We start from the raw sequence: 13,700 nt of genomic DNA on the forward strand, positions 1-13,700 counted from the left end.
CTTTTAGCACCAGGATCCACTTATTCTAAAAAGTGGGTCCTGGTGCTAAAAGTTAGAGAGAACCTGTCAGGACCCAGTGGAAGTGATGACATGGCCAGAAGTGACATAATCAAGCAGGAACACTTTTAACAATCCTAGGCTGTAATTCTACCCACACTTAACCTGGGAGTAAGTCCCATTTACTATCATGGTTAAAAGCATATAAAGTGCAGATCTGTTAACATTTCCCCAAATGCAGTCACATGCCATGGTAGCATCAAGTCTAACAGATTAAAAATAAAATATTGAAATGAATGGGGTCCCACTTGAAATTGGCTTGCAACCCACCTAGTGGGTCCTGACCCACAGTTTGAGAAAAACCGAGCTACACACATGGAACTTGCTGGACAGTAGCAACAGTTTATATCCACATTTCTGTAGTGGCAAAACAGAAGATTAAGTAGGTTTTTTTTTTTACCTCAAAAAAAGCCCAGACGGTCATCCAGCAACTGAGGGCCTAAGCCTATCCAATTTTCCAGTTCCAGTGCAGCCATGCTAATCTCCTGTGGTGGGGAGACAGTCACAGAGGCCTCCTTAACATATGGGAACATTTGTTCCCTTACCTTGGGGCTGCATTGTGACCGCACAAATAGTGCTGGAAAATTGGATAGAATTGGGCCCTGAGTCTTCTGCGTGACTGAGTTGTTTGTGTTGGAAGTCAAGAATATGAATGCACAAGCCCATAGCCAACCATAGGAAAGTGCCAGCTTTCCCTTGCCAACAGTAGGATGCCATTATGCCTGCCGCATGCTTCACTAGATCAGGGTCACCAGCTTCAATCCAGAACTCTCTTGTAGACACAAGTCCCAGTAACCTTATGGATTAAAAATGTATCCAAGAATAAGGTAAAAGACCCCAGTGTATTATTATTTTAAAGCTGCTGGTTGTTCCATAATACTTAGCATGGGTATAGCACTGCACTTTCAAAAATATATTCACTTGTTATAATCTTTACAACAACCCTGTAAAATAAGTAAATATTGTTATCCCCATATTGCAATAGAGGGCTGAGGAAGAGTGGCTTGCCTACGGCCAGCAAGTGAGTTCATAGCAAATGTGAGATTTGAACTAGGAAAGTCCAGATTTGCAACACGGGGTGCAATCCTAACCCACTTTCCAGCCCTGACATAAGGGCAATGCAGCTCCAAGGTAAGGGAACAAACATTGCCTTACTTTGAGGAGGCCTCCGTGAGTGCCACCCAACTGCAGGATACAGCACACATTCCATTGACACTGCTATACCAGGGCTGGAAAATGGGTTAGGATTTGGGCCTTGATTTTAAAGCTCTGCATCAACTCTTAGGCTATTTTCAAATGTCATGACACTGGATTCTTAATTGACAAACTTTCTTGATATTTTACATGGTGACAAACCAAGAGTTTTAATTGCAGCCTGTTGTGAAACCTAATGCTGATATCTTTACTCGTCCGCACAACGGGCTACAGTACTGAAGGCTAAATGGAAGCTTAGTAATACCAGTGTTCAAATGTATTCATTTTTCAGCCATCATTCAGTTCCTCCAGAGGAAACTTTCAGTTCAAAAAAGATTCTGTATAATGTTTTGTTACCATAGGAGCTTAGCAAAATGGCATTGTGACTGCACTTTAGTAAAAGCTAAAAGAGGAGGCAGCTACCCACGGAGAAGGAAGAATCCCCTGTTCCACAGGCTCTACTAAGCTGGAGATAATCCCCACTGATGCCATCTTAATTAGCTTGTGTGTGCAAGATCAGAATTACAATGGGTTCTGAGCTGTCGGATTCAGTTATGCCGTCCTTCAGATCCCTGAGATTTCCCTTGGTTCAAGGGTAGCATGAAGAAGGCATCACAGCTGTTTCACCCCCTCTCTTCCATTTTCAATCACAGCCTTAGGAGAGGGTTGCATGTCCTGTGTCACCACCCACAGGCAAATAGCTTCTGTTTTCTCTCCCTACTGGCAGTTTTTGGTTTGCCTTACAGAACAGTGCACGCTCATCTGTGTTTTCCTGTGAGCTTTTGCCTTTGCCAATACGACCTCTTCACTCCTGCCTGTCCAGCACTTGTTCTTTGCCCTGTCTTCTGTGTCCACTGGGTGTCTCCCTTGGTTGCTTCTTTGCTCTTTGTAAGGTTGTCTTCATTGTGATTGAGCCTCATCTTCTGTTTTGCAGAACTGGTGTTAAATAAGAACATTTCAGTTACGGAAAGCCGTGCCTTTCAACTGGACGTTGTAGTGAATGACACGGAATATAAGGGACCTGACAAATCCCTGATGCTCCACTTCAATGTCTCCATTCTTCCAATCAGCATCCAATTTTCCAATGTGTCATATCAGTTCAGAGTAAACAGAAATGCAGCCAACTTTTCACAAGTAAGGATGGCTTACTCTTTTGTTCTGCTTTTGAAAATAAAAGGTTTAGAATTGAGTCATCTTGCATTGAAACATGAATAAATTAACATCCTCCAGACCAGGGGTGTCCAAACTTTTTGGCAGGAGGGCCACATCATCTCTCTGACACTGTGTGGGGGGCCAGGGGAAAAAAAGAATTAATTTACATTTCAAATTTGAATACATTTACATAAATGAATATAGTAGAGATGGAACTTTTATGAATAAATGAAGGTCTTGCAATAGTTTAAGGCCCATAAAAGGCCTTACACAAAGCAAGGCTGACCTTTCTGTCACTGCTGCATCACAGACATGAAATAGCAAGCAGTGGAGGGAGCCTTCATCCCACAGTCCACACAAGAGGTTGAACACTGAGAGAGTGAGTCACTCTCACACTGACAGCAGTTGTGTCAGGCCAGCACGGGCTCCAGCAAGTCTCTGGAGGGCCAGAGACTCATTGGAGACTGGGAGCTCCCTGTGGGCCAGACTGGAAGTTCCAGAGGGCCGCAAGTGGCCCCCAGGCTGGGGTTTGGGCACCCCTGCTCCAGACTGATACCAGACTTTGTTCTCTTTCTGGTTTTTTAAAAAAGTGAACTGGGGAATGTTTCTTCTCATCCTGGGAAGGAGGAGATGTTGTCCTCCTTGGTATTATCTGTTCACTACATTCCCTTGAAACCCAGAGGGAAGATCTGGAAGAGCATCCTGTGCCTCTTTCTCCTCATCGCTCTCAGCTCTGATCTCAAGAGGTGTAGGGCTTCCTCCCTGCCTCTTGACCTCCACCCTCATGCCCTTTTAGGATGGTATAAACTGTACACATCAGGACCCAGCAGAGCCATACCTGCGAGCAATCAGTTGGAGGGCTCAGAAGCAACTAGTATGGTTCAGGGAAGGCACTGATCGGACAATGTTCCTATTGCAAGATTGGAGCCAGTGTGCTTGATTGTCTAGTGCAGCAGATGCCAAACCCCAGCCCGTGGGCCAAATCCAGCAGCTGGAAAAAGCCTTCCCCATCCTTCTCCTTCCTCTTATCCTCCCAGGCAGTCTTGTCAAAAAGTCATGCTGGGCAGCTCCTTCTGCTGCTCCTCGCCCCAGAAGGCTCTGCGCCCTGATTTCAGGGTGGAAGTGGCTGCTTAGAGAAACTTCCTCACAAGATTGGCTGGAAGGTTAGAGGCAACAGTGCAGAGCAATAAGCACTGCATGCAGTTGTCCCTGTGGGCCAGATTGAAGACTGCTGGTCTAGTGTAAATAGATGGGGGGGGACACCAATGGGAGCTTTTCTCCTGGGCAAATAGCAGCCATGTTGGAGGTATGTGATCTAGATGGAGACCATTATGGGACCAAATTTAAAAGTCTCCATCCTCCTGCCAGGGTTCCAGTCTGAATTGGGAGCCTGTATATGCTATTTATGTTAGAATAATCAAATATACGAGCCCCAATCCCACCATAAGTGTATCATTTAGTTTGGTCATCCGGAGCAAATTGTAATGGAGGAGTGGAATGACTCCTTTCTCTCCGTCATACAACTCATGTCTCAAGTGAGCCAAGCACTTCATGCAAACTCTCAATTGTGCAAGGATCCAGTTTGCATGATTCTTTCCTTGGGATGGAAACTCACTCTGCTGCCATGTGAGGTGTCTTCCTCACATATCACCCCCTCCTCCCTTTGAGTCGGATGGGAATGTTGGGAGTTTGGCAAAGGAAACTTAATGCAAGAACTCGGTCCCTAGATGGCACTCTGCATCCCTGAAGTGTTGGGTAAACTGAAATGATTAGCTTGCGCAAGGACTAGTGCAGGATGAAACTAATGTGAAAGTTACATGGCCTTTTGCCCAGAGGAAAATATGAATGTGTGGAGGAAGCAATTAACCTTTGGGCTGATGCCATTTCTCCATTTTGACAGCCAAATGGGTGAAACAGCAGGAACACGATTCATCAGCAGCCTGACCCATATCAAAAATTAGACTTAAGTCTTGGTTTCAGAGTGTAACACTGTCCACATTTGTGTGCACAAATAATCCCCTGTGATGATGATGAGGGGAAGTTGCTGTGAATCTTACTGTTCTGCAGAGTTTTCCATGTAATCTGTATGACAACAGATGCCTATGAAGGAACACACACGCACACCCCTCCTCTGTTTAGAAGTGTCTTATTGTCTATCTGTACAATAAAGACTTCTGTACATTTTTAAAACCTAAGGGCTGAACTAGACATTCATGCAGATGTGTCAAAGTGAAAGTACCTCATATTTATAAAAGGTGGCCCAGGAGGGGGCGCACACAGGGAGAAGCTCTTTCTTTCCCCATGGACCATTTTTAAACTGCCCGAAACAGCCATTAGACCCTAAAGTGGTGATTTGAGGAAATCCCTGATTCAGGGGAGTGATTTTTAGTTTGAAGACGACATGTGGAAAGAGTGAGCCACATTTTATAGTAAAGATGTGGCATTGCTGATTTGAAGCATGCTTCAGTTTCATGCGTTTCTGTGAGCGTATTGTTTTGCCGTGATGGAAGTATTGTGGCGAAAGCTTTCATGGACTCCTGCCCTCTTCGTCACATGCATGATGTGTTATCTTGAGTTGGCAGATGCAAGGGCAAAGGGGGGGGGGAATGTGAATAGTGGTCCCTCCAAGCCATGAAAGACAAGAAGTCTTGGCACATCTTTATGCAAAGCTCAGATATATACAGAATGAGAAGAGGGACCATTCTTGTTGCATACAAATGTCATGGATCTTTTGTACCTCTTGCATTTCATGGTCTTTTGGACTCGCTGTTTACCTTCCCCCCCCCCACCCCAAAGCTCTGTGTGTCTAATATCTGCCAGCTGAGAATAGCAAGTCATTGCATCTGATAAAGTGGGATTTGGTCAACAAAAGCTTGTGCCACAATAACTCCATTAGTCATTAAGCTGCCACAAGACTCGCCTTAGCCCAGAATGCTCCAGAATGTATCTGTTTTGCACAGTGTGGATATATCTGAAAGCTGGCACTACTGTTCAAAGACACATAAATGGAGTATAGTGGGGCCCCCCCATCCATGGGCTCAGCATCCTTGCGTTTGAATATCTGCAGAGGCCAAGCCTGTGGCTGGAGGGCTTAAAAAGGCCTCCTGGATGCAACCGCAAAGCCTGTTATGGTTCATGCCCCCTTCTGGTTTGCGCCAGTGACCTCTGGTTGCATCTGGTGGTATCCTCAGGATGCCTCCCAGACGTAACTAGAGGGAACTTCCGAGGGATGCAGTCAGATGCAACTGGAAGTCACCAGCCCAAACCAGAAGGGGTCACGAACCGGAATTGACCTTCCAGTTGTACCCGGGAGGCCTGCTGGCGCAAACTCGAACTGCCTTCCAGTTGTGTCCGGGACGTTTCTGAGGAGGCCAGGAGGCCACGTGTGTCTTCCAGAGGGTTGGGTGCAGTCTCCTGATAAAACCCCAAGGGTAGGGCTCTTCAGATGCAGAGGTGAGACTATGCCTGTTGGGACTGGTATTTGGCTCCCATTGTGGTCTTTGGGACAATGTAAGGAATTGCAGGGTCATAGCTGAGGAAGGGAAATCGACTTCTCCCTTCCAGCCCTGGATCAGCAGTGGCACCGTTAGCTTGTCGTCCTGAGTGTTTACTGTTTCCTATATCAGTGAATGACTGTCATGGGGAGAAGGACATTGTTTGGGAGCATGTCACAAGGGAGGTAGCATTTGCCCATTTGGCACTAGGTGGCCTGACCACCATCAGTGGAGAACTCATAAAAGAGTGATGCTACCATCACCACCACCACCCGCATCTTCCTGCAGGGAAAGGGGTAACATTTTCTTTGGACAAACCAGAAGCTGAATTCAGGGAGAGAAAGAAACAATATGTTGTAAATATGTGTGGGGAGTAGGATGTAGGAGAAAAGACCAGAATTCTCCATTCTTTTCTCCTTAACAAGCCTTTAGTTCTTTTCCTTATTTTGTATATTCTGAGATGGAACCTCTAAAAGACTGGATGCAACCAATTGATTATCCTTTCCTCTTCTTTTTGTTGGTGACATTTTTTGTCGGGCTTTCTTTTTTTGAGCCTAGATAGGAAAAATCTGCATCGACAACTGTATGCGGTTTTATGGCGTCAACATCACGTACAGCTTACAGACCCCTAATGTCAGCTGCTATGCAATGAAGATTGCACAGGGTCACGATGACAAGTATGGACGACTCTATGTGAATGATTCTGCTGTGCTGCAGAGACCTGACTGCAAAGAAATACAGTACCCTGTGCTGGCTAAAGAAGAGCGGAGCAGTAAAGAAGCCCGAGCCTATATTACAGTGGTGCTAGATGGAGCATGTAAGTGATTTTGATCTCTCTAGTGCAGTGAGTTCTGAATACCTTAGAGCAGTGGTTCTCAAACTCACCGGGAGTCCACTGGGAGGTAGTTGCAGAGGCGGGGACTGGGATGGCGGGGGTGTCCCGTCGGCATTGTGGCACTGTGAGCACCCAGAAGTATACCTGGGGGGAATATGCAGCCTCTTGGAGGGTCATGGGGCTCGCTGCCCCATCTGTGAGCCTCCCTCTGCAGCAGTGGGCTCCAATCTGCAGTCCAAGCCCACTTCCTGTTTCAGGAACTCCAAGCTCTTGAGCTCAAACTGCAAACCGGAAGTGGGCTCCAGATCGGAGGCCACTGCTGCAGAGGGGAGGCTCATGGAGGGAGCTGCAAGCCTCCAGGACCCTCCAGGAGGCTGCATATTCCTCTCCAGGTACTTTAAATGCTTCTGGGTGCCTGCAGTGCTGCGAATGCTGAGGCACCTTCGGGACACCCATTTCTGGGTAACACCCCTTAAGGGGAGTGTGACCCAAATATGTTTCAATGATAGGTCATGACCCACCAGTTTGAGCACCACTGCCTTAATGCCTGCACTATTTGAACATGAAGTGTATCCGCTTTCACCCTGTAAGTCACACTCAGGCCCAGAATAAACATGCAAAAAGCCCATGTAGAAATCTGCATTTCCCATGGATGTCGTGCACATTTGGATGCAAAACACTTGTGGGTTTCCTTATCTGTGAGTTTTCCCCCATGGAATAAGCAAGTACCTTTTCTACTTCTTAATCCATAAGTTCAGAATCATCCACATGAGTTTTGAACATATGGTTGGAAAGTCATGTGGTTGTCCAATATCTATGGGTTTTGAGCCCTTGATGAGGTGGTGTTTTAGACTGTATCTCCAGGGAATCTATTTTTATCCCTTTCCCAGTCCTTTAAAGGCTTTTAAATTCCTGCCCCTTTGGCAGGAAAGTGGTATTGGAATATGTGCAGGCACAGACATAGGAAGACCGCCAGGATGACTGGCAATGCTGGGGGATGGACTAGCATTTCTTTTTCCATGGGTTGAAGTGGATTTTTTCCAGACTGAAGTGAATGTGTAGTTGCAAATTCCATATGGATTGACTCACATAAATGTAACTCACATATGTAATTTTGTATGGATGTGTTGCACGTTTAGCCTGGGCCTCGGTTCCTCCTCGTCCTAGCGTGAACAGCAGCAAAAACTTTATCAGAATTTCCCCCTCATATTTCAGTTGCTCACGTCTGTGTGGGTGGTGCATAGGTAAAGAAAGACACAGGCAAATGAGAGTAGTCGCTGAGGTACATAAAGAGAAAGCTCCTGCTTTGTGTGTGTTTGTACAGTGGTATAGTGGTAAATTTTGAAGTGCAGGAGCTTCAGAAGGAGCTGTCATGACACCCCCATAGCTATGCACCACTAACACAATACCAAAAAATTTAAAAAAGAACTTTAAATTGCTTTATTAGAATATTTTTCTCCTCCTACACTTATTCCTACTCTGAAACTTATTATACTTCCTTTAAAGATCTAGCTAATTTCATCTCAAATTCTTGAAAGAGATTTGCAGTCGTTTAAAATAAATGTATAAAAATTGAAATAAGGGATAAATACTTTTTATATCTATCAGGGGTATCTTATGGCCCAATTCTATTCGGATACCACACCAACATTACTTGGGCACTGTCGTGATGTCCATCATATCCGAAGCCTGTACAAGCAGTGCTGTACCAGCATAACTCTCCGATTAATGCTGGAGCAGCCCTTCCCAGTAATGCTGATAGTATCCATGGAAACTCTGACACAGCCCACATGGGTGATCATGGAGCAGAGTCCTGACATTGGTGTGTCATCAGCATAATGTCCATGGATCTTAGGAGAGGTGCCCCAAGGGCACCACACATACACACGCACAAGACAAGGATGCCACACCACCCCAACCTCCTACAGGAGCTACAGTGGGATCTTTCAGTGGGTGAACTTCTAGGCCAGCAGGACTGTTGTGGAGATACACTAGTGTACCTCAAGGATAGAATTGAGCCTGCAGAATGCCAGCCAGAATGCCATGTTTATTTGGAAGTAAGTCCAACTGTGATTGGTATGGATCAGAATTAAATTTGGCTGGGATTGTAACCTTAATGTAACATGAGCTACATTCTTTCTCAGGCAGCCCTAGGCATAGATGATGATCTGGGCATTAACATATGTCCTTAGGCAACTTTCTCAGTCAGCTTCCTGCTGAGTCTGAAGCCTAGACTTCTTGTCTCAAGTCCTTTTGACAAAGTTTCAAAGGCAGAGTCTGAGTGCTCCTGCTGTAGGAGAAGTTCCAGAGCTGCTCCCCTTCTGCCACCTCCTCAACTACACTCTTCTGGGTGAATGAGGTTTTTGTGTTTCTGTGCAAGAGAAAGTCATATTGCATAATAAAGTGGGGGGGGGGAATTCACTCCACTTGTATAGTAAGGTGGGGACTGGAAGCTGTAGGCAAGACTTGAGAAGCACACATGAAGGTTAAAAAAAAACCCCACTGCTGAGTAGACTTCAGTTTATACAGACTCATTGTCTCTCTCAAGGAGGAGACAAGGATACCAGTGAATAATGGTGAGCAAATGCAGTTATGCATTTTTCAACCTTGGCTCATTAGGGGATGGGAACTAAAGGTTATGGTTGCAAACAAGAGGATTTCATGGATTCTGGTGGTGTGTTCCACCCCAAAATATTTTGAATTAGCTTGTAAAAAATAAACCTTCACATGCACATTTTTGCCTGTTGTTATATTAACAGTATTTATATACCGCTTTTCAACAGAAAGTTCACAAAGTGGTTTACAAAGAAAATCAAATAACTCATGGCTGCCTGTCCCAAAGAGGCTCACAATCTAAAAAGATGCAAAAGAACACCAGCAGACAGCCACTAGGAAAGACACTGTTGGGGTGAGGAGGGCCGGTTTCTCTCCTCCCTGCCCCCCTCCCCGGCTAAATAAAAGAGGAACACCCACTTGACAAAGGGCCTCTTAACCAGTTAGCAGGTATTTAAATGAAATGCTAAAGTTGTTCAATTGCAGCTGTGTATCAGAGGCATTATTATGGTAGCCAGATTCTGCTAATTGTCAGATGTTTTATAGTAGGCACATTCACTACACAATAGCAATTTGTGCAAACAGTAAGAAAATGGGTATTTGACGTTGAAGGAAATCCTTTGCCTTAGTTTGAGTCCAAAGGAGATAATTTTCCTGCTTCATTTTGATAAGAGCTTAGGAGAATTTTCCACATAAATATTGTGTGTTTCCCTACCCTTACAAACATTTCTGATGATGGCACAACTCTTCTGCTTCTCTCCTTTATAGTTAAACAGAATGATCATGACTGCGTAGAGTCCTGTGCTGTTAGCAAAAGCCGATCAAAATGTGAAGTTTGTGGTGGCCTTGGAGTGCTAACGGGGAAATGCCAGTGGAGACAGGGAAATGGAAAAGGTAAGCCCAGATTGTGCAACTGAACAGGAATCCAGAAGAGAACTGAACCAGCTTTGTGACAAAGAGAGAGAAAGTGAGGACTTCTGTCAGTGTGGGGACAATAGTCTGATGTGCAGGAGGAGAGAAAATGCGACACCCCCTTCTCCAAATGCTTATCCCTGAGCCACTGATGGAAATATCGCCTTGATTTATGAATTTGCTCCTTGTAATGGGCCTTTACTATCCCACTGTTTCCATATCATGCACAGAAGGTGGCGTTCTTTGTTAATGTCCTCCCTTGCCCATTCTTCTCCCAGAGAAAAAGGTTTGTATGAAATGCTGTGCAGAACTGGGGAAGGAATGACTGAGAATTCACATTGCCTACTGTAGAGCATGCAGTGCAGTGCTGTACATGTCGAAGTACGTCCTGTGGAGTTCAATAAGACATATTCCTGGGGAAATGTGAATGGTATTGCAATCTAAGACAGCTTAGTTTTCAGGGGCAGCACGTTAATTTATAAGTGAATTCCTACAGACCAATATAGTAAATTGCCATGGAAAAAGGTTATATTAGGATTGATTCAGTAGTGAATTAAGGCATGGACTGATTATATAACTATTAACTTTTGTTAATAATTTGCAGTGACCTCTGGATTTATAACCTAAGTGAAATTACTTTAGCAAGATTGTGTTTACTCTTGACATTATATTAGTTTAGCATAATCTTTCTAAGCTGTCTATGGAATCTGTGGTATTCCTGGTTGTAGATAGCGAGTCCTTTCTAAACTGCTAAATTAATTTAACAGTTGTAAAGATCTCAGGATAATTTTAAAATGGATCATCTTGCTTAGTTCTAAGAGTGACATGGGAAGGTCTTTCCTTTGTTCCTGTTTTTTAGGCATTACTACAAACTATTCTACTTGCAGCCCTAGCATCAAAACCTGTCCAGATGGCACCTGCGATGCTGTTGAGAGCCTGGAGGAAGGAATATGTCCTCAAGATTGCACAAGTATGGAGACTCTTTCACATCAGCTTTTCCACTGTTATGAGTTTTGCGCTTCTGCTTGAGAGCTGAATATTTTCTTTATCTTAAGTGCAAAAAGACAGAACCAAAAATATTGGCATTGACTGTAGGATTATGGCAGATAGATAGGTCTTGTGTAGCTCAGTTCCACGCTATTGAAACTCATTGCATTCAAAGAAAGAGACATAACTTTGGTTACGTGCTTTAAATTGCTTACAGAAGAGGAATCTTCTTGGCTTATTTGGTGGGTGTGTAAAATCATGCTGAGTTTTGGGTGTGATGCTTTATTTACTTATTCAACTTGTATCCAACCCTTCCTCCAAAAAAGCTCAGCCACATGTGATTCATCCCAGCTCCATTTTGCCCTTAACAACATTGCTGTGGTGTATGTTAGGCTCAGAGACCATGATTGGCCTGATGTCACGCAGTGAGCTGCATTCAGTAAGAATTTGAACATTGGTCATCTTGGTCCTCTTTTTAATACTATGTTCACCACTTTGGCAATTCAAAAAATTACCAGTAGTCCACATGTACTTGACAAGTAAGAATATCAAGTTACTTGGGCAAGTACATAGAAAGATAATTAAGGTTTTGGTAGATCAGTCATTAGCTGAAGTAGAAACAATTGTTGCACCCCAAACTGCTGAGCCTGGTGCTTCTTTTCACCCAAGATCCTTTGAAAAAAGTTACAAAAGCAGCACCTGAGGGCTTCTGCTGATTGCATTACTCAGACTTCCAGTTCCCTTGACTACATCCCTGCTCAGATCACATCCTGAAATGCTTGTGCTTAGTGGACTCTCGTCATCTGGTAGCACAATTCAGTTTGTCAAACCCTGGTGGAGATTTCTTTTTTTCCACACAGCTCTCCACGTCTGTATGTGGAAGGAAGTTGTAAGGGCAGCTGCTATAGGGTCTCTTGTGAGGAGAGAGCACTGGAAACTTACGAAATGCCTGTAATATCTGCTCACTTTCAATTATACATGTTGAACCCAGGGGAGAAGACAACATACAGAATGTAAAATAGAATCATTTGTCCCCAAAGCAAGTAGCATCCCCTTGGACCCCCTACCCAGGTTCCTTTCCAGTCAGTTTTAAAACTTGGGTCTTTGTCCCATTCATGGGCTACATTCTCCCAATGCAAAATGTAAGGTTCCCCCCTTAGCCTCATGCACACATCTGCACATGTGCACATACTAGCAGATCATTGGCTTTGACCTCCGCCTGGCAAATAGGTGTGCCTTGCATTTCCACCTCTAGAAATATCAATACATCATCCTGTCTTGACACTAACGCAACCTCATAGAGCTGTGCTGCGTTAGTGTCACACAACCCTTACAAATGCACACGTGCATGCCAGCCACATCGTGCTGGGGGTTTTGGTTTCCCCATTTGCATTCTCAGTGTATTAGGGCTAGGCTATCAGTTCAGATAGGCTACCACTATTTGTTTATTTATTTATTTTTTGACAATTTATATCCCACTTCTCTAGTCAAAGACAACCCAGACCTATCTCCTTCAGTCCCACTGCAGTGATCCTCTTCTTGATCATTTCCCTTCCCTTGTGGGAAAGGTGAGTGAGCAGGAAGAGGGTTATGTAGATGTAGCTGTCACAGTGAGCAGCTGACTGAGCCAGTAGAGGTGGTGGGCAGGCATGGGTACAGGGTGTCCCCATGGGCAGTGGGCAGGCTTGGGGTGCAGGGTGTTGCCCTGCCGCCCCCTTCTGCCTAAAGCATGAACTAAACCTGCCTCATGTGCAGGCTTGCCCTGCCCCTAACCTGAGAAACCATTCTCCCCCTTGAGATTTGCCTTAGACCGTTTCTGCTGACCTTTAGGCAACACTGCAGAAACTTTTTGTTTAAATATGCATGTAGATGTCTTGGTTTAATACTCAATTTAATATTGTAGCATTTGGGCTTTTAAACATGTAAATTGATACCGTCGATTAATTTATTGCAAGTTGCTTTAAGTTTATTAAAGAAAACAAAACAGGCATGATGCAATGTTTAAATATGTAAATGCATAAATGAAACACAACCTTAGCGAATTCTGCAAACGTACATACATTCTGGATACAGCGCAGGTTATGGTTGGGCTGCAGGTCATTTGGGGATGAAAACCAAGCAGTCATCAGGCATCCCCCAGCTCTTTCTCTGCCTACAGATCCCTGCCTGACAGCTCCATCATCAGTTTGCCAGCTTGGCAGCCTAACTACTTTCCCCGCTCCCTACCTGTCTACTATGTTAATCTGCCTGCTTTGCTTCACCTCCTTCAGACTGCCAGCATTGACAAGAACATTAGATAATTATGTAGGAATGGAAATCAACACTGTAACATGATTATACAGCAAATTTTTATACTGATGAGTGTTACTCAAAGTTGCATATAGATAAATCCCATTGATTTGATGGAACTTACTTGTGTTTAGGTGTGGACAGGGTAATAGCTTTGAAGAATATTTTCATTGAAATTAGCAATAATTTAACTGCTTTTGCATAATCTCTCTCAAAACACTGCTTTA

The 13,700-nt window shown here is 44.3% G+C and overlaps 1 protein-coding gene across 1 annotated transcript in view; it reads left to right on the top strand.

Annotated features, from left to right (window-relative positions):
- Positions 1-13,700, top strand: part of RET (ret proto-oncogene) — a 53,526-nt gene that overhangs the window by 9,371 nt on the left and 30,455 nt on the right. The window contains exons 6-9 of the mRNA XM_066621383.1: positions 2,186-2,385; positions 6,456-6,714; positions 10,054-10,179; positions 11,057-11,167. Of these exons, the coding sequence (XP_066477480.1) occupies positions 2,186-2,385; positions 6,456-6,714; positions 10,054-10,179; positions 11,057-11,167 (696 nt within the window). The remainder of the gene's footprint in view (positions 1-2,185; positions 2,386-6,455; positions 6,715-10,053; positions 10,180-11,056; positions 11,168-13,700) is intronic.

Source organism: Tiliqua scincoides, chromosome 3 (genome assembly GCF_035046505.1).
Source record: "Tiliqua scincoides isolate rTilSci1 chromosome 3, rTilSci1.hap2, whole genome shotgun sequence".
Lineage (NCBI taxonomy): Eukaryota > Metazoa > Chordata > Lepidosauria > Squamata > Scincidae > Tiliqua > Tiliqua scincoides.